Raw genomic sequence first — 22,807 nt, 5'->3', positions numbered from 1 at the left:
TAAAAGAGAAAACAGTAAATGACAGCAGTTCTTACAGCTAAGGTAAAGATGTGTGTCTACAGGGCAGACAACCCATACACCCACCGCATCTCACACACACACACACACACACACACACACACACACACACACACACACACACACACACACACACACACACACACACACACACCACCTAAAAAACACATTCATACACTTCTACAATCATCTACCCAGTCATACATGAACCCATGCACTCTCACGTACAGTATATGCTTATGCCCACACCATTCACTTGTTCTTATTCATGGGGAGGGTACGCTGCAGCACCTCTAGAGTCGTCGCTGCCCTCCCCCAACTAGAGAGAAGCATGGGACAGCAAGAACGGCACATAGGGTTAAAAGTGAGGGGGGATTTGGAGCACAACCGCTGGCTGACCACCTCCTGGACATTGTACTTTTGTTTTGACTAGTTCCCTGAAGCTTAACAAGAAGTGAAACATTCATGATGTAAAGATGTTATAGTTTAAATGTTTAGTTTATAGATTAAAAGCATCTCAGTAATGATTGTTTAATCTCTATTAACCAACAGGTTTGACTGAACCTCACAACAAAGAAAACAGCTTTAAGAGTCACTGAGTGATGTCTCTGTGATAAATTCTGTTCCTCCTATGGAGTTATTTCTGTCCATTGCAACAAATGTCAAGTTGACCGTGGTGTCAGGTTGGCCACTAAAACAAATAAACTGCTGCAGCTGAGTAAACATGGACTTTCGATGGCACTCGCTGGTTGTATAAACAACACAGCTTTAAAAAGTGGGCATTGGGAGATGTGTTCTTAGAGTGCTTCGCAGAGGGTCTGCTGCAGACACCCAGCTGACCTTTTTCGACCTCTCAGTTTTTTCTGCAGAAGAACAAGCGGGTAAATTCGGCCACCACCTCTCTCATGATTATTCTGTGATTGTACTATTTCATTCTATGTAATAAATTCATGTGTTAATTTGAGCATAAAAGTTGAGTCTGTGTGAACTCTCTAACAATGTCGGAACATCAAAATACACAACATCTCTATTATGTGTGAAATTAGAAAAGCCAGTGTGAACGAGGCCTCATTACATCACATTGTGTGTGGAGCTTCTTTTAGCAGACTGGTTTATTATGTCAAGGAGTGCATGAAGGCGTAGCCACAAGAGGAGTACAGTAGATTAAAACCTAGTACTGTAAAAATGATAATTTTTATACAAATCTTCAATTGGGAAATTTCCTTAAATGTGCTTAAGATCCAGCAACATTAAAGTCTTAACTTTTCTTTGATTTATTTCAAAATGCTTAATAATCTATTCTTTATGTTGGTCTTTATTTGTACTGATTATTTTTCTGGCCATTGAACAACATCGAACAAAGCATTTTACTTCTGTAGGATCTCCCTAATTTAATTTTCTGGAAAACGTAACTGACAGTGGTCAGATTTGTGCCTGGAAGACCATGTTCTGAGTGAAAGACAAATGAAACTTGATCATCTGTCACTGAAGTACATCTGGGAAGAAACAGAGCAGCCACAAAAATTCTGTAATGTTAATTCTGGTCAATTTAATATAAAACCATAGTCATAAATGAAATACAATTGATCAAGTTTTTATTTAAACTAATGAAATTTGGTAATAAATGAACACAAAATTGCCATTTTTTTTAAATTGAACAAAGAAATTGCATCTTGAAATGCCAATTGACAAAATCATTGCCATTTGAACTTTGAGTCTGATAAACTTTCACAGCATCAGGAAGTTGCTGAACTGGACTCTCATCTACTCTGGAGGTGCACGCGGTGAGAGGCGGCGGGCTGGTCTGGGCGTTCTCTTAGCTCCCCAGCTCAGCGCCTTCAGGTGGGGAATAGGTCACTCACTGTCATTTGTGCCTACGGGCCAAACGGTAGGGCAATGACGGTGACACCTGAAGAGGCATGATTGGGAGGAACAGCATCCCTGATCTGAACCCAAGTGGTGTGGCCATAACTAACACCATGTTTGAACATAAGGGTGTGGCCGGAGGTCGACCTGTTTACAAGTATTTAAGTTTCAGTTCAGCTTTTTTGATCAAGGTTGTCACACAGTTATCACAGTTTGCAGATGCAAACTTGTTAAGGTTTGTTCTGTTCTGTGTTTTGTCAATCGTCACATGTTGTAAACCTGTTTTTGGTCTCTACTTTGTGTTCTGAAACGTAGTCCTGCTGTGCAGTGATATTAAGTTAGTTATCCTTTGTTACTTTGTACATAGTACGTCTGTGTTCAAATAAATTAAGTTTATTATTAGACCCACCCTGAGCCGTTCAGGCTCAAAGGAAAGCGACAAAAAAATATAACAAGATGTTGGTTTTGAACAAGAAGACCCCTCTTGTTCAGACACGTGTATTCTGTCTTAAGGTAGAACAGTGATGTTACAGGGGGCTGAGATGAAGAATATGCAGGATTACTTGGGGTCAACAGTTCAGGGTGATGGGGAGTGTGGAAAAGTGGTGAAGAGGTGAGTGCAGGCGGGTTGGAGCGAGTGGAGAAATGTCAGGAGTGTTGTGTGACAGAAGAGTGTCGGCAAGACTCCAAAGAAAGGTGTACAGATAGTGGTGATACTGCTCTATGGAAAAGAGACGGTAGCAGTGAGGAAGAGACAAGAGGCAGCGATGGAGGCAGCAGAGATGAAGATGTTGAGGTTCTCCTTAGGCGTGACCAAGTTGCACAGAATAAAGAACCAGCTCATCAGAGGGACGGCTCTCTTTGCCTGTGTTAGCAACAAAGTCAGAGACGCCAGACTTTGGTGGTTTGGATGTAGAGTATGTAGAAGAGGGAGAGTGAATATATTGGTGGAAGGATGTTGGAGATGGAGCGGCCAGGCAGGAGGACGACCAAGGAGGACATATACTGTATGGATGTGATAACCAAGGACATGAGGTTGGCTAGTGAGAGTGTAGAAGAGAGTGAGGTGGAAAAGGATGATTTGCTGTGGTTAACCCTGATGGGAAAAGCCGGAAGAGAAGTAGTATGCTTACTATTAAATTACTAATTTGAATTTGCTACTTACTGGTAAAGCTGTGGTCCAGGTGGTAAAGCTCTTCGTAACGTCCCCAGAGTGGCCTCAGACATCCCAGACAGCATTCAAAGGGCCTCTTGCTCTCTCTAAGTCAGCGAGGGTGAGTCTAATCATGACCAATGATTTTTTTCTTGGCATTGATTTCATCTTTAGTCTGGCCAAAGGCACAGAGGCTGAGTGAAAGTCTGGAGCTCAGAGATAGAATCATGGCAGAACATCCATGACCTGCTGAAATGAAGGTTGTCCCTTTGATGAGCTTGTTCCTAGTCATGTCCAACCTTGCGTGTGTTATGTGTTAAGTGTTATGGGAAAAATTGTCTCTTCCTTATTTCTATGTGTCTTCCTTACTTCTATGCAGTTATTATATGAGTTATGACTTATGTTCTGCAATTAATATCTTATGTTTTGTCTTACTGTATGCATTTGACATTTCACCTAGATTGTTCAATGGTTGTCTCTGCCTGATAGACTCTCAACTCTAGCTCCCAAACCCAAGGTCGGGGAGTTGTGTCTCTGTCTGTTGAGACTTGGTGCTCCTTTCTCACAGATAGTTGGACGTCAGCAATGCAGGTGTGAGAATGTAAATATCTTCACACACACTGCGACAGGGAGGAGATGGTGCATGTAATTTGATTGGGTTAGAAAGACAGTCCACCCTAGTCGGACAGAGGAGCTAAAAGGCAGAAACAACTTGAGGATCGGGGGCTCTTTGCATCACACTTTCGTGGTGTGTGCACTGATCTCCCCAGCTGGTTTTTGGTTTGTTGATGTGCACGATCAACATCCATGCTTTTTATTTGCTTTCCCCATTATTTTTATTTTCTTTATTATTTCAATAAATCGCACAAAAGGACAACTCTCTCATCTGCTTCTTTATGGAAAATTTCCACCACACAAGACAACCTCAGCATCTTCATTTCTACCTCCAGATCATGGCATGTCACAAACAGTACAGTAATAAACTGACAGGAACGGTGGGCAGCTTGACTGAGTCACAAAAACCATAGCACTGTAGAGTAAATGACAATTCAACAAGGAACCTAAGGGAATCAAGGGCTTAAACACAGAGACACACACCAGATGCAAACAATCAACTGTAAATCAACAAAAACAAATGGATGAGACAACCAGAAATATCCCATCAAAATAAAACAACAGAACAACATATAAGTTCTGATTGCAGTCTAAACAACAATTTTGAAAAGTTGATAAATCTTTACTGGAAAAGGTATAAATTAATAATTTAATCAGTTCATAAAAGCAAACTTTATGAAGTTTTTGTGTTTGTAAATATTTTCATGACACATGTCGTGTTTGGATCATTTATTGTAACTGTGCTATTAAATATGGAAATCTGCTCAATGTTAAAACGACTTTTTTGCAAAATAAATTAAAATATTTTTCACATTTTTCCCAATCTTGACCACACCTCGTTTGTTTACCAGTGCATGTGCAAGTGCATTTAGTGGTATGAGTCAATCTCCCCTTACAGGTTGTTATGACGTAACACACACAAACGGATAAGATAGAGCTTGAAACCACTTGAAAGTGGAACAGTACCATTCATTGTGGACACGTCTTATAAAAACAGGTTGAGTCATATGTATCATATGTCATATAAAAATAATTTGTTCTTCAAATGTTTATCATAGCCATACAGGATCTGTTTTTGCATGTACAGTATAAAGCGCAAATCCCACAGCATCTGGCCCTACAAACAAATGTCTTTTGTTGGTCTCCGCTTCTTTCACTCACAGCGCGTGTGCAAATGTTAACACAGCTTAAAGTGACACCACTATCATGTCTGTTTACTGTTGGCCACTGTCATAAATCAGAGTCCAGCTACAGTACATGCGGGAGCTGTGACTTTTTCTACGGTGCTCCTACAGTAACAAGCTCGTACGTAAACGTGGTGGGTCTCAGAACATAGAGCAAATCAATGAATATATCTGCAGGTACAAAAACTACAATTTCGCAACGACTGCAGAGTACATAGACTCACTACAGAATTTTCAAATAAGGGACAGTGACATATTCCTTGTCATTTATCCAAAGTCAGGTCAGTAAAAATCTTGTTAACTCAGTGAACGCACCCTTTTTTTCCCCAAATGTGTCCCTTTTAAAAACACATTCAATGATAACATTTCCTGCTAACAGGCACAATATGGACTCAGCAGATCATCATCTCCATCTGTGAGATGAGTGGGGGTCTGAATGAATATCCCAACAACTTGGAGCCGATACCGTGGCTGGAGTACACGGAGGGTCGCCCAGACTACACTTTACGTCCTTCTCCAAGACTTTTCGCCTCTCACCTCAGCACGGTTCTCATGCCTCCAGGGCTGAAGGACAAGAAGGCAAAGGTTTGTTTTTTGTAGAAGCCCAGTCTTGCCAGAAAAAATAAATTTTATCAAATGGTAAACATAAGGTGCTTGGAAATGTAAACACAACCAAAATATGACTATAGGTATAAAAGTGTGCCAATTCAAATATAAATAGGGGGAGGGACTAACATGGCTGAGCATAAAAGGTAAAAAGTCTTACTGTTATTCATGAGGTATAAAATGTTTTGATAGGTTAGTACTGTAAATCTGTGTCAATATTAATCCCTTCATGCAAATTAAAGCTGGACTTACTTTGTGTTTGCTGAAACTAACACTAATCTGAATCTGATATATTTTAACAACAGATCATCTATGTGATGCGTAAGCCTAAGGACAACGCTGTCTCTTATTACCACTTCAGCAAAACCTTTTCAGGCCTGGAGCTTCCGAAGAGCTTTGAGGCCTTTTTGGAGCAGTACCTGAGTGGCAATGGTGAGATGTTTCATCCCCACAGATGATGGTGACTCATCCAGAGCCCATCACCTATGAATACAGAATGAATAAGACCTTCCCAGAGAAACTTACATTCTCTGACATTCACAAATTTGTTCTCAAACTAAGATTTTATTTGCATTACATGTTGGTATAAATACATATGATTTACATTTTGTCTTTATACAGTTGCAGGATCTTCATGGTTCTATCACGTCAAGGACTGGCATTCAAAGAAAGACCAGTACAACATCCTCTTCCTGACATATGAGGACATGATCTTGGTATGTCCGGGGCTTATATCAAACCACAAACCAATTTGTGTATCTGTTACATTCATGTATTGTGTTTTCTTTTAGGACCTGAAGGCAGCTGTAACCAAGATCTGCGGCTTCTTGGGGAAGAACCTCAGTGAAGAAGCCATTGAGCAAGTCGTAGAAAAATGCACCTTCAAGACAATGAAGAAAGATCCAAAAGCCAACTACAAGTTTCTGCCACAAGTGAAGATGAGTGGCGATTTCATGCGTCAAGGTAGCAGGAAAAAAACGGACTAAATTATACAACCAGACATCAGATTCATCTTTTGCTTTGCTTTTACAGGTCAGATCGGTGACTGGAAGAACATGCTCTCTGCTGCTCAGAGTGAGAGGGTTGATCAAATACTGCAGCAGAAACTTGGTGACCAATCACTGAAGCTCATCTGGGAATAGTAAATAAAATAAATTGTTTTCTGAATGAATTTTATTACTTCTGAATGAGAAATTCATTCTTGCACATACGAAAAACAATGAAATATTACCATTACCAGTTTTACAACATTTAACAGTAATATTTTACAATAAATTCTAATTTTGTCACTTCACAGGATTTAATTAAATTATTAAGCAGTATAATACAGTATTAAAACTTAACAAGTGCAGGAAAAGGTGGCCAGTGCCTCACTTAGACCATCATGGATCCTGGCTCATAATGTGAGACCATTCCATGATAAGGAGGCGTTTAAGGAGGTTATGGTGTCCATTTTGCAAAAGCTGGGTAATGATAAATTCGATGAGGCAGATATAATTGAGATACTCCAAAATGCTGAGTATTATTCCCTCGCTATGGATGAGAATACAGACAGCACAGATGTGGTTTAAATGGTATGTTAGATACTGTGATGGCAAGTCTCTTAACTCATAACAAGGCCACATAGGCAACAAAATGAATTATTTGGACAACTCGAGCAGCTGTTGAAGCAGCATTCATTAACATTTGAGAAAATTAATCTTTCTATGGTGCGAAACCGCAGAAAATATCTATTAAAGTTCCTCAGACCAAGTTGGAAAACAAGCAGGATACTGGCTCTCGAAGACCAGGGTTGCAGACCTTTGCTAAATACAATAATTTTGACACTGCCATTCATTTATGGGGTACCGAATGTAAAAAGAGTACGTATAATTCGTTTTCTCACATTTAATAAAAAGCGTAAAAAAAAAAGCAAGCACGTTTACGCACACGCGCATGTTATTTCTAAAGCCTTGGAGCAGCGCCCCACGCTGGTGCGGGTGGACCGGAGCGTGGCGCATGGCGGCAAGAGGAAGGGTGGGGGACTGGCAGTGTTTGTGACACTGAACTGGTGGCAGTCAGGGTTCGGCCGTACTACCTCCCATGGGAGTTCTCCCATGTATTAGTAGTGACCGCTTGCATCCCTCCGTCGGCCGACGCCGCCCAGCGCAGTGTCCAGGCAGCAGACACAGCACCTGCGCGCCCTGATTCTTCCCCCTCGGGGAAACAATCTCTCCACCATCCTCACCAACTTCGCCCAGTACGTTAACTGCCACACAAGAGACAATAAAACCCTGGACCTCCTTTATGCAAACATCAAAAAGGCATATACTTCTAACCCCCCAGGGAGGCAACAGAAAGTGTGCTAACCAGCTCTGTGAGGTGGTCCTCTCCATATTCAACCTGAGCCTTAGCCTGGAGAGAGTACCAATATTCTGGGGGACTTTCTGTCTGGTCTTATAGTTTGCTTATTGACCAGGCACCTGGGTGGATGATGCCATTATATACCTGCCGCATCAGGTCTTGTCTCACCTGAAGTCTCCTGGAAGCACTGTGATAGTCATGTTTTTTTTACTTCTTCAGTGCTATCAACACCATCCAGCCATCACTGCTGAGGAGGAAGCTGGAGGTGGCAGGCGTGGACCAACATCTGGCTGCTTGGCCCTTCAACTTCCTCACAGATGCAGTTTGAGGCTGCGTGACTGTGTCTGAAGTGATAAGCTGCAGCACGGGGGCACCTCAGGGGACGGTTCTCTCCCCCTTTTTGCTTACTCTGTAAACATCAGGAAAACTACCTGATCCTAAACACCAGCAAAACAAAGAGGTTAGTGCCTGACTTCTGAAGGTCCCCTCCACCACACACACAGGTGAACATCCAGGGCTCCGACATCGATACTGTGGACGCATTTAAATACCTGGGTGTTCACCTTAATAATAATAAACTTAGCTGTCCTGCATGGAGTTGTGTGCTGGGCAGAGGGCAGGACAGGCAGAGATAGTAAGAGACTAAACAAGCTGGTTCAGAAAGCCAACTCTGTCCTGGGCTGCGCACAAGACTGAATATTCATGATTGTGCAAGTAGACTCCACCCCCTACCCTCAAACAGCGCTGGTCTTAGATCAGAGACGCAAACTCAAATACCTCAAACAGTGCGGGCGAACCCTGCCCACATCTGACCTGGAAACCTAGGCTAGCTAGTAAAGTTAGCTAACTAATTCTTCTCATTCACAACCATCCTCACATGAAAACTGTAATGAAACAAAAATATTATATAATATTTGTACGAGCTACTGGGCGGTTACTCCGCTTGTTCTGGTTTGTTATTGATGCATTTTTCATTCATTATTGCATTTATTTATTTTATATGGTGCAAGCCAGATTACTGTTTAACTTACTGTATTTGTTTTTAGGTATTAGTTAAGCACAGAATCAAAATATGTTTTATTTACTAGATTTACACAAGACAAACAAGGAATTGCATACGGTCTGACTCCATCTCTTCGTACCCTCTGATGGATTGCAACAATAATTACTTACTTAAATTATTTGCAATAAAACAAATTGCAGCACACCTATTTCTCACCCTGGGGAGAAGAAACTGACTGTGTCCAGTGGTTCTGGTGGCCATTGCTCCATGTCTGCTAGAGGGGAGGAGCTTAAACAGTTTGTGTGTGGGGTCAGCAGTGATGCTTGCTGCACATTTTCTATGTATGGATCAGTACTGGTGTTGGATGAAAGGAAGCTCCGTCCCAATGATTTTCTCTGCTGACCTGACCACCCGACAAACCGGCAGTGGTAGATTCATTGCAGTACTGGGATATTTAGTTGTGCTTCTGCATCTGGCTCTGGACTGTCTGTAGCAGGACGCTGTCTCTTGGCTCAAGGCTTCCACCCCACTGATCCTCCATATTGGTCTGGTCATACTGGCGATACTGGTCCAGTATTTACCCGGTATCGGATCAACTCCAAAGTTTGCAGTATCGCTCACCCCTAATGTCTTTCCACAAACGTAAGGTGCTATTCAGATGCGTGTGCCTAATTCCTAATAGTGATGTGTCGTTCGTGAACGATTCGTTCAATATGAACTAGTCTTTTATATGACTCGGGGGTAACGAGTCCTCTCAGTGAACGACTCGTTCAGTACGTGCAGTACCTTCTCTCGCCCCATGGCAGCAGCTGCTTAGGCTCAGTCTGCAGGACAGGAAATAGAAAAGATTCGTTCAGGACTGACTCAACATTCCTCAAGGATTAGTTCTTTTGTCACGTGACAGCCGAACTGTGCAGGCTCTGTAGAGCAGCAAGCGCTCTAGTTTGTTCCTGATTCGTTCCTATGGATTCTTATGGATCGTTTGTTCGTTCTTTTGTCACGTCACAGCTGCTCAGCTACGGTGCTTTCTGATGTTGATGATTTCTGACGTTTATTTATTTGTCACCTGACAGCCGACATATATTATTTATTCATGGAATCATAATTAGTTAGTGGTCTTTAATTCTTGTAGATGTGTGTACTGTAGTGTTATTATGTATATAATGTAAAGTGTGTTTGTAAATAAATACTTGCGAACATTATATCGACATGTTGATTTTGTGATCCTGTATACTCTGCCACAATGATAAAATATCATCATCATCATCATCATCATGATGATGATGATAATAAATAATAATAATAATAATAAAATAATAATAATAATAATAAGATCTTGGCCAAGATAAATGCACCAATGCACCAGGTAAATATTTTAGGGAACTTATTGTTACCTTTTGCTTTAAAAGTCTCACTAATAGTCAAAATAAGTTTTACTTTCACTTTACAAGCAGTCATGTAAAAGGCAGCTCGGCTGCGAGATTTAGTTCATCGTTCTCGTTCATAGTTCACAGCTCAGGCTCTGTGGCGAGCACCAAGTACTACAGTTCTTTGGGGACTCGTACTATGGCAATCCGAAAGGGTCACAAAAACGGCGTTTTTAAAACGCGTTATGTCAGGTTGTTCTTATGACCCTTGGGGCCCGCCATAGGGGGGGAGACGCACCAGCACACCTGAGCGCACCTCTCCTGCGGCGCTTCACCTTCTTACGTCCTTGCTGGGTCAAAATAGCCAGTAAATCGACGGTAGAAGCGAGAAATGTTGGGAAGAAGTTCATGGGAGCTGTAGCTCTGATGTTCATGTGCTCACCCCTGGAGAAAGAGCCTCCAAAACTGTGCCAGGAGACCAAATTAAAACATAAAACAAAAAGTAGAGCGCACCAAAACACCGAGGCGCCATCTTGGTTGGTCATTTTTAACAACAAGCCATGGGTCAGTTGTGACATCAAAGCCATCCTGAATGAAAAGAAGAAAGCATTCAGGTCAGGGGACAAGGAGGCCACTAGGACTGTCCAGAGAGAGCTGTCAGTCAAAATCAAGGAGAGGAAGGAGGCTTACAGGAGAAAACTGAAACACAGACTTCAGAACAACAACATCAGGGAAGTGTGGAGGGGCACAAGGAACATCATTGGCTCACAGAGTAGCAGGGAGTGGTGGACAGCTTTGTTGACTGGTGTGGACAGAACCACCTCCAAATGACCATCAGCAAAACTAAGTCACAGCATCTGATGGGAGTTGTTGGGATGTTCTTCAGACCCCAACTCAACTCACAGATACAGTATGTATTCTGCAGTTAAGCCTGAAATCCACCATTCAATGGGAGAAATGTTTGAGTACGAGCTTGTTGCTGTAAGAGCACCGTGGAAAAAGTCACAGCTCCCGCATGAAGCTGGATTCTGGACTCTGATTTAAGAAAGCAGCCAGCAGTAAACAGACACGATAGCAGTGTTGCTTTAGGTTGTGTTAACATTTGCACACAGCAACCAAGAAAGGACATATGTCTGTAGAACAGAGCTTTACAAAAGAACAGCAAGATCCTGTATGTGTCACGGTTCAAGGTGAAGGACCCACACTCACAGCTTGCATGAACTCTGGTAGGTGAGGGTTTATTCAGGCTCGTGGTCAGGCGGGCAAAAGTCTGTACACAGATAGGCCGGGATGAAGGCAGCAGTACAGCAGTACAGACAAGGATCAGGCAACAACGGGGATCAATCTCCAGGCTAAGGTCATACACACTAGGCAGTAGTGATGGGTCCGGCAACACCGATGCATTGGCGCATGAGTGGAGCTCATAGGGTGAAACACTGTCGGTGCGCGTATCGCATTGGGAAAGCACGTGAACAATACAGTTCCTGTATCAGTCACTGTCTGACGCGCTAGACTGTGTTTATAAGGAAGCGCAGGTGTCAGGATGCATCCGCCGAAAAGAATTCATGAGCGTTTGCAGGTTAAATGTCGCATTTGTTCGACAGAACTTTCCTATTTAAACAAACCACCTCAGTGTGTTGACCCCAGCAACACTTCTAGACCCCAGATTTAAATCAATCTGGTTCCGCAGTTTCTCCATGTGCAATGAGGGCGTCAGTAAACTGCAGGCAGAACAGCAGCTGTCTACACCCACTTCAGGCATGTTATTGAGCATTATTTGTTTATTGGTGTTACTAAAATGCCAGTTTGTTGTTTATAGATGACCATTGGCATGATCTCCTCATTGCAGTGGGCAGGGAGACCAAATTTGTTTAAAAAAAAAAAAAAAAAAGCATCCTCATTGACAACATGTTCACTTAGATTTTTACTTTATGATACATGTCCACTTTATCGACTGTATCTAAAAATATCAATTTTAAAAGTAAATGTAAATGTGTAAATGTGAAATAATACTATATACCTTACAATGGCTTACATCATATTATTGTATATATTAAGTCATCAAATCAGTGTCAGATGAGTCTGTCAACTAAGTTGCCTGTAGGGAGTTTCAAAGTCCAGCAGGTGTCAGTATTCAGTGACACAGTATTGGCAACCAGAATCGAGGGAGCAGGCAAGGCAAGGGAAGGTCAGGAAACAAGAACTAGAACCAGTACACAAGAAAGACTTACTAGACAATGACGCTGGAGAGTTGACGGGTGAATGAAGAAGCAATCTGGCAAAGCAAGGGCGTAAGTGCAGGGGTACAAGTAACCAACTAATGATTAATGGAATGCAGGTGGTGAAATCACATGATTGGTTGAGCAGAACAGAACCGGAAGTGATGCCAAAACAAAACAGGAAGTGGTGACACATGACTAGGTAAGTAAAGAAGAACTAAGGCAGACAGGAAACAAGACAGGAAATACCAAAATAAGACCGGAAACTACATGACCAAAATGCTGGATCTATGACTGTATGTAGTTTTTTGAAAGAGAACAGCTGATTTTTCTAATTACACGTGATACACACTCAGCCTAATTTCCTAAGCCTCACTATTGATGAGTCAGCTATGAATGTAGTCATACTCTACACTGTCAAGCGTGCTACATACTGTATAATGACTGGTAGGATATGATCTGCCTATAGTCATAGCACATTGCCCTTCTAAAGCAGTGAAATGAACGTACCCAGGAGGTGTTGTCAGGATTACTGCAACAACACATTACCCACACACACACACCCAGTGTCAAACGCCAGTTCTCAGTTGTGCAATTATATATACATATATACATATACATTATATATACATGCAATTATAATTTTAGTGGCTAGGGTTTGTGATTATATTAATACTTTAGACTTTTCCAGTTTTCTATAACATCATCTTTACTACATTGCAATCAAAATTTCTGTCGGTAACATTGGACTTTTTTAAATATAACGCCTTTCATTAGGACTCTTACTGTACATGACTTACACATCGTTTTCAACCCTTAAAACTTTAGCTTTATTTATTTCATCTGTACATAGGTTTGTAATTATTTCAATTTTATTATGCATTTATTCAGCATTGAAACATTTAATAATGCGAACCAATCATATTTACAGTAGAATTTCAAAACACTTTGGTAAGAATGTTCAAACTGAATGAGAGTGAAGTAATGAGAGGTAATTTTAAAGTGATTAAATTTGTTAAATTCAGTGTTAGAACAATTATTGAGAACTTCTGTATGTGTTTTTCTTTTATGACGTTAAAGTTAGATGAAGACAGCACAGACAGCAAATTCTGAGTGTTATTGTAATAGACAGAACTTTTTTCTTTGTGTTTTTCGTCATCTTTCTTGGTCAGTTCCCTCTTCTGTCTCTGCTCTGATGTGTTTCTCTCTCATCTCTGAATAAAATGGTGTCTCCAGTAAACCTTTGTTTTTCTCTGATTTCAGGAGGCCTTCGCTCAGCAGGTCATGGATCTTCTGCCATGAGTCCATCTCTGTGCTCCAAATTTGCGCTCTGGCTCTGATGAAACGCGACATTTCAGCCTCTGTGCCTTTGGCCAGACTGATGCTGTCTTTACAGATAAAGAAGATGTCCATGCCAAGAAAAAGAGCATTGGCCACGAAGAGTCCAGCCCTCGCTGACTTAGAGAGAGCAAGAGGCCCTTTGAGTGCTGCCTGACCGATGTCTGGGATGTCTGAGGCCACTCTGGGGACGTTACGTAGAGCTTTGCCTTCCTGGGCCACAGCTTTACCAGCATCAATTAAAGTATCAATAGCTTTTCCAACAACACCTAGTTTCACAAGCGATTTGCCTGTTCCCAGAGCCACATCTATCTCATCTGTGTCCCTTTTCATTGTCTCCTCCAAACAATCCTGGAGAGTCTGTACGTCCTCCATGAAGCTCTGAAAGACTTCACTTGCTTTTTTCTGTTGTGTATAATTAACTCCACACTCGGTGGCAGTGGTAACTAAGCTGTTGACTCCACTAGTGATTCCCAGCCCGAGTCCTGTCATTGTCAGAGCTAAAGACAATCCAGCCGTTACAGGAATTAGGGCCAAACCGATGATAGAAAGCACTCCTCCGACTGCCCCCACTGAGCTGCCTGCCACGCTGGAGATCTTTGCACCTTTATACATCCTGTCCAGCTGGACAGCTGTCTCCTCCAGCTCTGTGAGAAACTGCAGCATCCTCGGCTGTCGCTCACTGAACTCTTTGATGAAGCCAGAACATGGTTCATCCTGAAACAAGAACACCATCCGGAAGGCCTGGTTCATCCTGGTAACAAGAAGTAAAAATAAAGATGACACCAGAGATTTCAGAAGGTATTTGCTTCAACCCGTATTGCTTCAGTTTCAATTCTTGAAAGCAACGTAATTGAAATAAATAACATAATTGACCTCAACCCTGTCTTGTGCTTATTTGCCATCGTTAGTCAACAAAAATAGAATTATTCATCTTTTGCATTGACAACCCAATTAAAATAGAGCGAATATTTCTATTGACTCCCTGATCCCCTTTAAACTAATAACAAGTATTGACCAATGCAAAACGAGAGGTTAACTGTTTCTTAGAGGTTCATGATTGGAAGGAAAAGTAAAATGTTACGGCCCAGTACATTACCTGATTTCATCAAGCTGATTAATGTGATCAAGCATCCTTTGAGCGTCATCCTCAGACAGATCCACATCCAGGTCTATGACTGTGTTCTCAGATAGGTTCAGGATAGGGATATAGGTAGGGATAGGGATAGGATTCAGGATAGATAGGGAAAACTCACTGCTTGAGCTGTAAAACACAAAGTTACACCCACTGTTAATGACAGATGAGATTTATTCAGTGAAGACAGTTCAGTAGAGCTCAGTTTACCATTTAGTAAACCTGTCACAGATTCTCTGAGTCGTTCGTATGTATTTGTCCAGCTGATACGACAGGGCCTCCACATTCTGAAGTCTGGGGAGGAAGAAGGCTTCTGCGTCTCGTTTGAACTCCAGGAGCAGAGGGCAGATGAGCCGAGCAGCTACGATGACGAGCTGGACATCTAGGCTTTTCTCTCTGGGCAGGTGTAACACCTGGTTCTCTGTGAACACGTGCAGAGAACTGACCGCCAGCTTCTCCACTGCATCCAGGAAGCAGTGGAGCTTCTCTAGGCCCTGCAGGGTGTCCTTCAACACCTCCGTCAGCTCCTTCTCCAGCTCTGCACAGAGGCTGTCTGCTGTCACTTGGGTCACCTTGCTCTTCATATATTGCTTAAAGGCCTGACCCTTGTTCTCTGACTTGGTGACGTGGTCGATGTTGAGGCTGATGTTGTCTTTCCTGTCTTTGATGTCTACCATCATGTTTAATTCTGTCTCCCTCCAAATCATCCATTTGGAGAAGCTTTTACAGAATCCTCTCACTGTGTCCATGTAGCTGAGGGTGTCTGTGACGTAGCGGCACAAGGCCTCCTGTAGCTTCCTTCTGTAAAACACAACAGCAGCCTGTCTGTTTCAAAAGCAACTTCAAATAATCCACAAAGCAGCAAATGTTGTGGACACGACAGAGACCTACATTAGACCTGCATTTGTCAAACAAACAAAACAAATCTGAACTTGACTTTTACTTTCATTTTTATAACTGAATTACAAGTAACACTGCTTAAAACTTATCGCTCTTAAGTAAAATATTATTTCTCGATTCGTACCTTGCAACAGACATCTTTCTCTTCTATGTGACAGTTTTCAGCGGTCTGTTTTGGTTTCCGTCGCGTGCTCTTTGGGTAAAATAACAACAAAACACATTTGAATCTGAAGCTCCCTCTACTGATCACCGATCTGTCCAGAGATCAGGAATTTGCGCTGCGATAAGTTTGAAGAATTGGACATTGCTCGGTGCCGACATGTCCGCCACTGTGTTCCCGTAAGTTTTGTTTTCCACACCCATCAGTGTAAGTTACTTTCTCTTAGCGCTGCAGTCAGCTGATTCACTTGTTAACAATGAACCCAGTCGGCCTCCGTTCAGAGACGAGTTCAGCAACTTCCTGATGCTGCCTTCACGTGTGTCACGTAAATATAAACACTAGCCGTAAAAAATGAACCAGAAGATGTTAAAGGTGCCGCCAGCTTCTGTCCATTTAATAATTCCAAAAGTCTGTAAAAAAGTATGAGCCGACGAGATGATTGTTTTTGATGATTGTTTACAGTCAAATAAACCAAATTATAATCGAGTTTCATTTCTGTTTTTCTATTTATTTTTACAAATGGGCTGATTCTTGAACATGAAAAAAAAAGTAGAAGAAAACACAATCACTCACGAAATCACGTGTATGGCGACATCTAGCGGTCATGAAATGTCTAAGCATCCTTGTTTTACAGTATTCAGGGTATTTCACTAGCAACGAATATATATTTTAGAAGCAAATAAAAGAAATTGGGCTAAAGCTGCTGAAAGTAAAGCCAAGTTCATCTCCCGTTTCTGGAGGGAGTTCTGTGCCTTGCTAGGAGCAGAGGTGAGCCTTTCCTCAGGTTACCATCCGGAAACAAACGGCCAGACGGAACGGACCAACCAGCAGCTGGACACTGCGTTGCGTCTCCTCGCGTCCAGAGATCTCTCCTCCTGATCCCAGAAACTTCTGTGGGTGAAGTTTGCGCACAACACCTTACCCTGCGCATCTACTGGGATCACTCCGTTCCAGTGTGCATAGGGTTTCCAGCAGCCTCTCTTTCCTTCTCTGGAAAGGGAGATTTGTGTAGCCTCAGCTCACGCTCTGATCCAGCGCTGCCGCCGCGCTTGGCTTCGGGCCTGTCGGGTCATGCTCCAGACCCAGGCGAGGTACAAGGAGGCGGCAGATCGACGACGAGGTGGGGATCAAGTCTGGCTGTCCACCAAAAACCCTCAACCTAAGGGTTCTGTCACGTACGTTGGCACAGAAATACACCCACCCAACCTTCCATATCAGCCGCCCCAGGCTTTTCGCACCAGCCCCTTGGTTCTGCCTATTCCGCTTCCTCCTCCTCCACGCATCATTGAAGGGGGCCCAGTGTACACGGTCAAGGAGCTTCTCGACTGTAGGCGCAGAGGTAGTGGGCGACAGTACCTGGTTGACTGGGAGGGCTTCGGGCCGGAGGAGCGCCCATGGATCTCTTCCAGGGACATCCTGGATGATACGCTCATCAAAGACTTCAAAGACCCACCCAGACCTCCCGGGACCATCCGGAGTTTAATGAGGACTTACGTCCCGTCCCTGGCTGTTTGTTGCGTCCCTCCTCCGGTCCTCCCTCCACCCACCCTGATCGGCCTGGGTATTCGCCCTGGGGAGGGTGGTTCTGTCACACCCTGGACTCATTCACTGCATCTTTGTTCTGTTTCCTGTTTTATTTTGATTCCCTTCCGGTTAAAATGCCTCCAGGTCTAGTTTGAGCTTCACACACTGTCACATGACTCTGTATTTAGTCTCCAGTACTCACCTCATTCCGCTGCCAGATTGTCGCGTGATTTCACCACTTTCCAGCATTACTTTGATTGACCCAGTGATAGAATCCTGAACCGACCTCGTTTGTATTCTGAGCCTGCCTGACCCCTGCCTGTACTGCACCTGTTTTGTCTGCCTGGTTACCTGATCGCCTGTTAACTGACCACTGTATTGTTTGCTGGATCTGAATAAAGTCTTTAACTTTACCTGCTTGTCTCAAGTGCCGTGCATGTGGGTCCGCCATATCAGGAAGCCTGACACTCAGTCATCCATGTGGAATAGTCTGAAGGTTGAGTCACGTCAACTGGATTTCTTTTCAGTAGAAATGTTTTAACACCTTCCAAAGAAAGATCAAGGCCACTTTACAAGTCTAACAGAAAGGACACACCCAACGCCTCTTTAACGATAGAGGAGGAGCTTGAGAGTTCAAACATACTGTGCGACCAGTACCGCTCTATTTAGGTTTCCGTTTGGGAGTTAAGTCGCCGTCAAGTCCTCAGTAAGTTATTTTGCCGGTTTTGCTATTGTCCGGTGATTCTGGGTTTGACTGGTGTTTTGACGTTCTAAGGATGTACACATTTTTTTGGTTGGATTATTAGTTTTGTTGTTCTCGAACTGGATGCTGAAAGCCAAGGACAGTATGAGAAGATTCCATGGGTGAACGTTTCTTTGGAGCTACGATTACTGCGTTAGTCGGGAGTTTGTCTCTTTGTTTGTTTGTCTGTTTATCATTTCATAGAGCCAAGTTGTGTTCATCAGATGTTGCTCTGCGAAGAAACCCCAGACATGAAGTCACCCGCTGTTACCCTGCTGGATGCTGCCCAGCTGTGGCCTCAGCCTTAATCATCCTACCTGCGTCATCTACTGGAACACTCTCTCCTTCACCATAAACTCTTTCACTACTTCATACAGCCTCATCCAATCCGACAAACCTTAAACCCGCCACCTACCTCCTAACTTGTGCTTCAGTTATCAATCAACTACAATCTATCTTGTAATCACATTATCTCCTTTTTTCCTTAGTGGCGTAGTGGACGGAGTAACGCGGTCATATTTTGTAACCCATGTAATAAACTTTGTTTAAAACGAGTCGATTCTGCAGACCATTCTTGGAGCCATCATCAGAGCTTGAACCGCTCGTTGAGCAAATTGTGACAGTATGTAGTGTGACAGTCTCCAATGAGCCTGTATTTGTTAGTATTACAGCTTGATGAGCACTCTGCAAATTGTGGAGTTACATTAAAATGGCAATCAAAATTTAACTGAAACCTACCTTTGCATCTATTTCTTTCTTTTAACAGAGCCTCCTCCGCCAGGGATTGCACCGTTCCCTTCAGGGCCTCATTCTCGGTGGCGAGGGAAACCACCTGCTGCTGGCTGAATTCCAGGGAGTTGCGGAGGGCCTGGAACTCTTTGTGGAGAACTTCCACTAGCGGCAGACGCATGTCCAAACTTTCTATATTTTTTCTCTGGACTCCAGGATTTCTGTGATGTTTTTATCAGATGGACACAATTTTTTGTTTGGAGCCGTGTCCTTTTTTCCCCATTACCAGATGTTCGAAGCACTCGTCAATGTACTCAAAACTTTCTTCAGTGTTATCCCGAATGGTAAGACGGCTGATTGTTTTCCGTAGGATGAAGTAGTTATTTATATATATTTATTTGCAGATAGTTTATCATGCTTATCGAGCTTATCTGTCAGTGTCGCACCGCGTTGAATTTCTCGTGCTGGTCTAGTAGAGTCTTGCATTCTCTCACAGCATTGTGTTCATCCCACAGTATCGCGTTCATCTGTAAGATTTGCGTTAAGTGGTAAATGCAAGAGTAGCACTGTTGCCTCACAGAAAGAAGAGCCTGGGTTTGATTCCCAGGGGCGACCCGGGTGCCTTGGTGTGGAGTTTGCATGTTCTCCCCGTGTTCGCATGGGTTTTCCTCCCGCGCTCCAAAGACATGCATTAGGTTAATTGGTTACTCTGAATTGCCTGTAGGTGTGGGCGTGTGTCTGTCTGTGTGTTGCCCTGCCATGGACCGGCATGGGAATAAGCAGTACAAAATGGATGTATGGGTGAATGCAAAAAATTTAATAAAAAAAACAATCAACTGTACGTAGGTCGACCTCCATCGTAAAACTGTCTCTCGTGTCACGGAAACGTGAAGTGGTCCTTTAATTGTGTCTGTGTCATCTGACAGACACATTAAAGCAAACAAATTAAGGTGTGAATGCACCCAATGTGTCCATCCAGTGCGGATTATTTGGTGGTTAAAGGGGAAGAGTGTATTAGCATATTGTTTAGTAATATTTGTTATACTTGCTTAATATAATTAGTACCTTTATTCTTTGTTATGTCATTTCAGACATACGAGCAGTATCCACTCTTGATTACTGCACGAAGAAATAAACTGGAATAATGTCATGGAGTTGTGTTTTAATGGACACACCGTTTTGGCAGCGACACACCTGACTCAAACACAGCCAACGCCACAAACCTCACAAATCTAACCACATTTTCTACACAGTGGTTTATGCATGTTGTAATCTCTTCCTCATCTTCATCATCATCATCATCATCATCATCATCATCATCATCATCATCATCATCATCATCATCATCATCATCATATTAACCTCCATCTGAAACCTGCCTGCTGGTTGCATCCCTGTCACCAACAGGAAGACATTAGAATCCTTTGGCAGGTGAAAAACAAAGAATCTAATCCAAATAACCCAAACGATTTCAGGTCCTATTATTTGAATAGTTTAAGTAGCATGTCTCCTAAATGCGCTATCTCTATGTACTTTTCATGAAGGAATTATTTTTACGTTACAAATTTATTTTTAATGTTTATCTTGTAATTTTGCAATTATACCAGTAGATGTCACTAAAGTACAAGTTGAACGTAGCAAAGGTTCATTTTTGAGATTACATCTTATATGAGTGTGAATATGAGTATGAGTACTCAATTAAATATTGACTACTTACATTGTACCACTAATATATCCATAATAAATAATGAAATAACACATTCATCAAGCCACACAAAATGATCACAAACAAAGACCTAACACAAGTGTGTTTCAGACTGAAGTCTTGGTCTCTTAACGAAGGGTTTGGGGAACTTTTGATTTGCCAGCACTCTACTACAGTATAACTCTGAAGGAGTAGCTGCGCAGTACAAAGTGAAGACTGCAGGTCAGGTGAAGGAGGTGAATTTTACACTAAAACCTTTGGACAAGCACCTGGAGACTGTAAAGCAGGACATTTATGTCAGAACGCTCACTCAGCTGCACTCGGCTCAGCGGACATGGGTGGGAATGTTGCTGACGCTGTCATGTCAGCAACATCAGCAGAACACATGGCAGGACTGCTCCAGTAAGAGTAAGTACATTCACCTACCTCAACAAAACACTCAAAAACAAAACCCTGGAGCAAACATGTATCAGAAAACAATGTGTTGTGAAAGTTATTTGTTAAATAAAAAAAACTCACACATGAGAGAGGTCCCAAGTCAGAGCTCATGGACTGGAAGAAAAACAAACAAAAGTCACATCCATCTTTACAAACAACATTCTAAAGGTAAAAATACACGTTTTAAAGTAACATTTGTTTTTTTGTAAATAAATATAAATATATACTATAATAATATAAATAAATAAATAAAAAAGTAAATAAGATTTTGTAAATATTAGTGTAATAAATATTAAATATTAGAATTTATTAATTTGTGTTTACAGTCTAGAATGCAATACAACAATACAATGTTTCACACATTTTGTACTCTACTCACTTACAATAAATGAATAATGTAGCCAAAACATTAGATCCACCTTTTGATATACACCCAGTACAACTCATTCACCCTTTAAGATTGGATAGCACAAAAACCCAATCAATCATTTGTTGAAGTATAATGCATGGCCCAGTTGTGATATTATCTAAAACCCACAACCTTTTCTGAAAATGTCAAAGTTGAAAATCTACACAAAGGTTTCAACAAGCAGCTGGAGCAGCTCGAAGGTGATAAATGCTGAGCTCAGAACAGTTGATGTCCAGACGGCTGTACTGCTCCTCTGAGGACCTGACACGTGGCCCTGGGGCCTGACAGAAACATGATGATGAGCTTTTTCATGAGTCGTTAAAGCTGTACAGGCTCGGACATGAGTAGTTACACGAACAGCTGAGTAACATTTTCCTCCTCGTCATTAGGCCTGGAAAACAAACAAATAATGAAAATTAAAAGTTTGTTTGTATTTTACTTTGTCATTTGATGCTTCAACTTCACTATAAAAACACTATTACAATATGTACAGGTGACCATTCCATCAAAAGGCCACAGATAGACGAACAATGACTCACTACTAGCTTAGAGTCTCTGATGAGCCTGTATTTGTTAGTATTACATTATATGGGACACTTTGCTTAATTAGGTAACACTTAAACACATGTAAGATAGAGAGTATTTACAATTCACTTGATTTTAATTTGTTATTACTGCAGTTTTTACTATTTTCTAGAACATTATTAAAAGAAAAATTCAAAAACTTTGTGAACTAGGGTTGATGCTTTTGCCGTAGTTGTTTTACGTATCATTTGTGATAAATAGGTATGAACAGCAGGGGGCGACATCTTCCACGGAGGCACTGCGGAGCTGAAGGGAGCTGTTCCTTCAGCACCACAGTCTGTTTCCCACACGCATCATATCTGTGCTTCTACCACACAATCATTACTATCACGCTCTTTTTTTATAAAATGATCAAAACCGAATTGAAATCCACAACAAATCCACAACCTCGGTATGAGAACAACGATGCGTGAATTACAGCCTATAGTGATCCTCGTTTGCTAATTATCATTCATGGAGAAACATCTAATCAGAGGATGGATGAGTGAATGTGTGCCTTCAGAGCCGGGAGCCGCAACCTACAGTCGCCGCGTTCAGTGGCTGGAGCGAGAGACGTGAAGCCGCAGGTCGGACGTTTAGCGAGATTAGTTCAGGGAAGAGTAGCGGGGACGTGCGCGAGCGACCGCTGCAACAATTGGATCGGACAATAATCAGCCACAAACGCATAAATCTCAGCCCGTGTGCACAAATGCAATTCAGTAACCCTCCATCTAGAAGAGAGAGAGAGAGAGAGAGAGAGAGTCACAGTGTGGGAGAAAGAGAGAGCGA

The 22,807-nt window shown here is 42.2% G+C and overlaps 2 protein-coding genes across 3 annotated transcripts; one reads left to right on the top strand and one right to left on the bottom strand.

The window, feature by feature from the left end:
* The first annotated feature begins 5,228 nt into the window (after positions 1–5,228).
* On the top strand, positions 5,229–6,584 carry LOC114860909 (amine sulfotransferase-like). The gene is made up of 5 exons (XM_055510609.1): positions 5,229–5,421; positions 5,748–5,874; positions 6,064–6,158; positions 6,234–6,405; positions 6,475–6,584. Exons 1-5 carry the CDS (start codon positions 5,257–5,259, stop codon positions 6,582–6,584), a joined length of 669 nt encoding a protein of 222 aa, XP_055366584.1. The 5' UTR covers positions 5,229–5,256.
* Positions 6,585–13,180: 6,596 nt separating this feature from the next.
* Positions 13,181–16,168, bottom strand: apol (apolipoprotein L). 2 transcript variants are annotated; one of them, XM_055510945.1, is made up of 5 exons: positions 15,872–16,168; positions 15,058–15,648; positions 14,959–14,976; positions 14,812–14,913; positions 13,181–14,466 (listed from the first exon to the last, which is right to left on the bottom strand). In XM_055510945.1, the coding sequence occupies exons 1-5, from the start codon at positions 15,883–15,885 to the stop codon at positions 13,530–13,532; spliced, it is 1,662 nt and encodes a 553-aa protein (XP_055366920.1). In that variant the 5' UTR covers positions 15,886–16,168; the 3' UTR covers positions 13,181–13,529. The 2 variants fall into 2 exon arrangements, with proteins under 2 accessions (XP_055366920.1, XP_029015861.1); XM_029160028.3 differs by having other exon boundaries at positions 14,812–14,976; positions 15,872–16,167.
* Positions 16,169–22,807: the final 6,639 nt, after the last annotated feature.

The sequence above is a fragment of the Betta splendens genome, chromosome 8 (assembly GCF_900634795.4).
Source record: "Betta splendens chromosome 8, fBetSpl5.4, whole genome shotgun sequence".
Taxonomy (NCBI): Eukaryota; Metazoa; Chordata; class Actinopteri; order Anabantiformes; family Osphronemidae; genus Betta; species Betta splendens.
The sequence above is the reverse complement of the archived record's forward strand: the minus strand, read 5'-3'. Positions and strand labels throughout refer to the sequence as shown.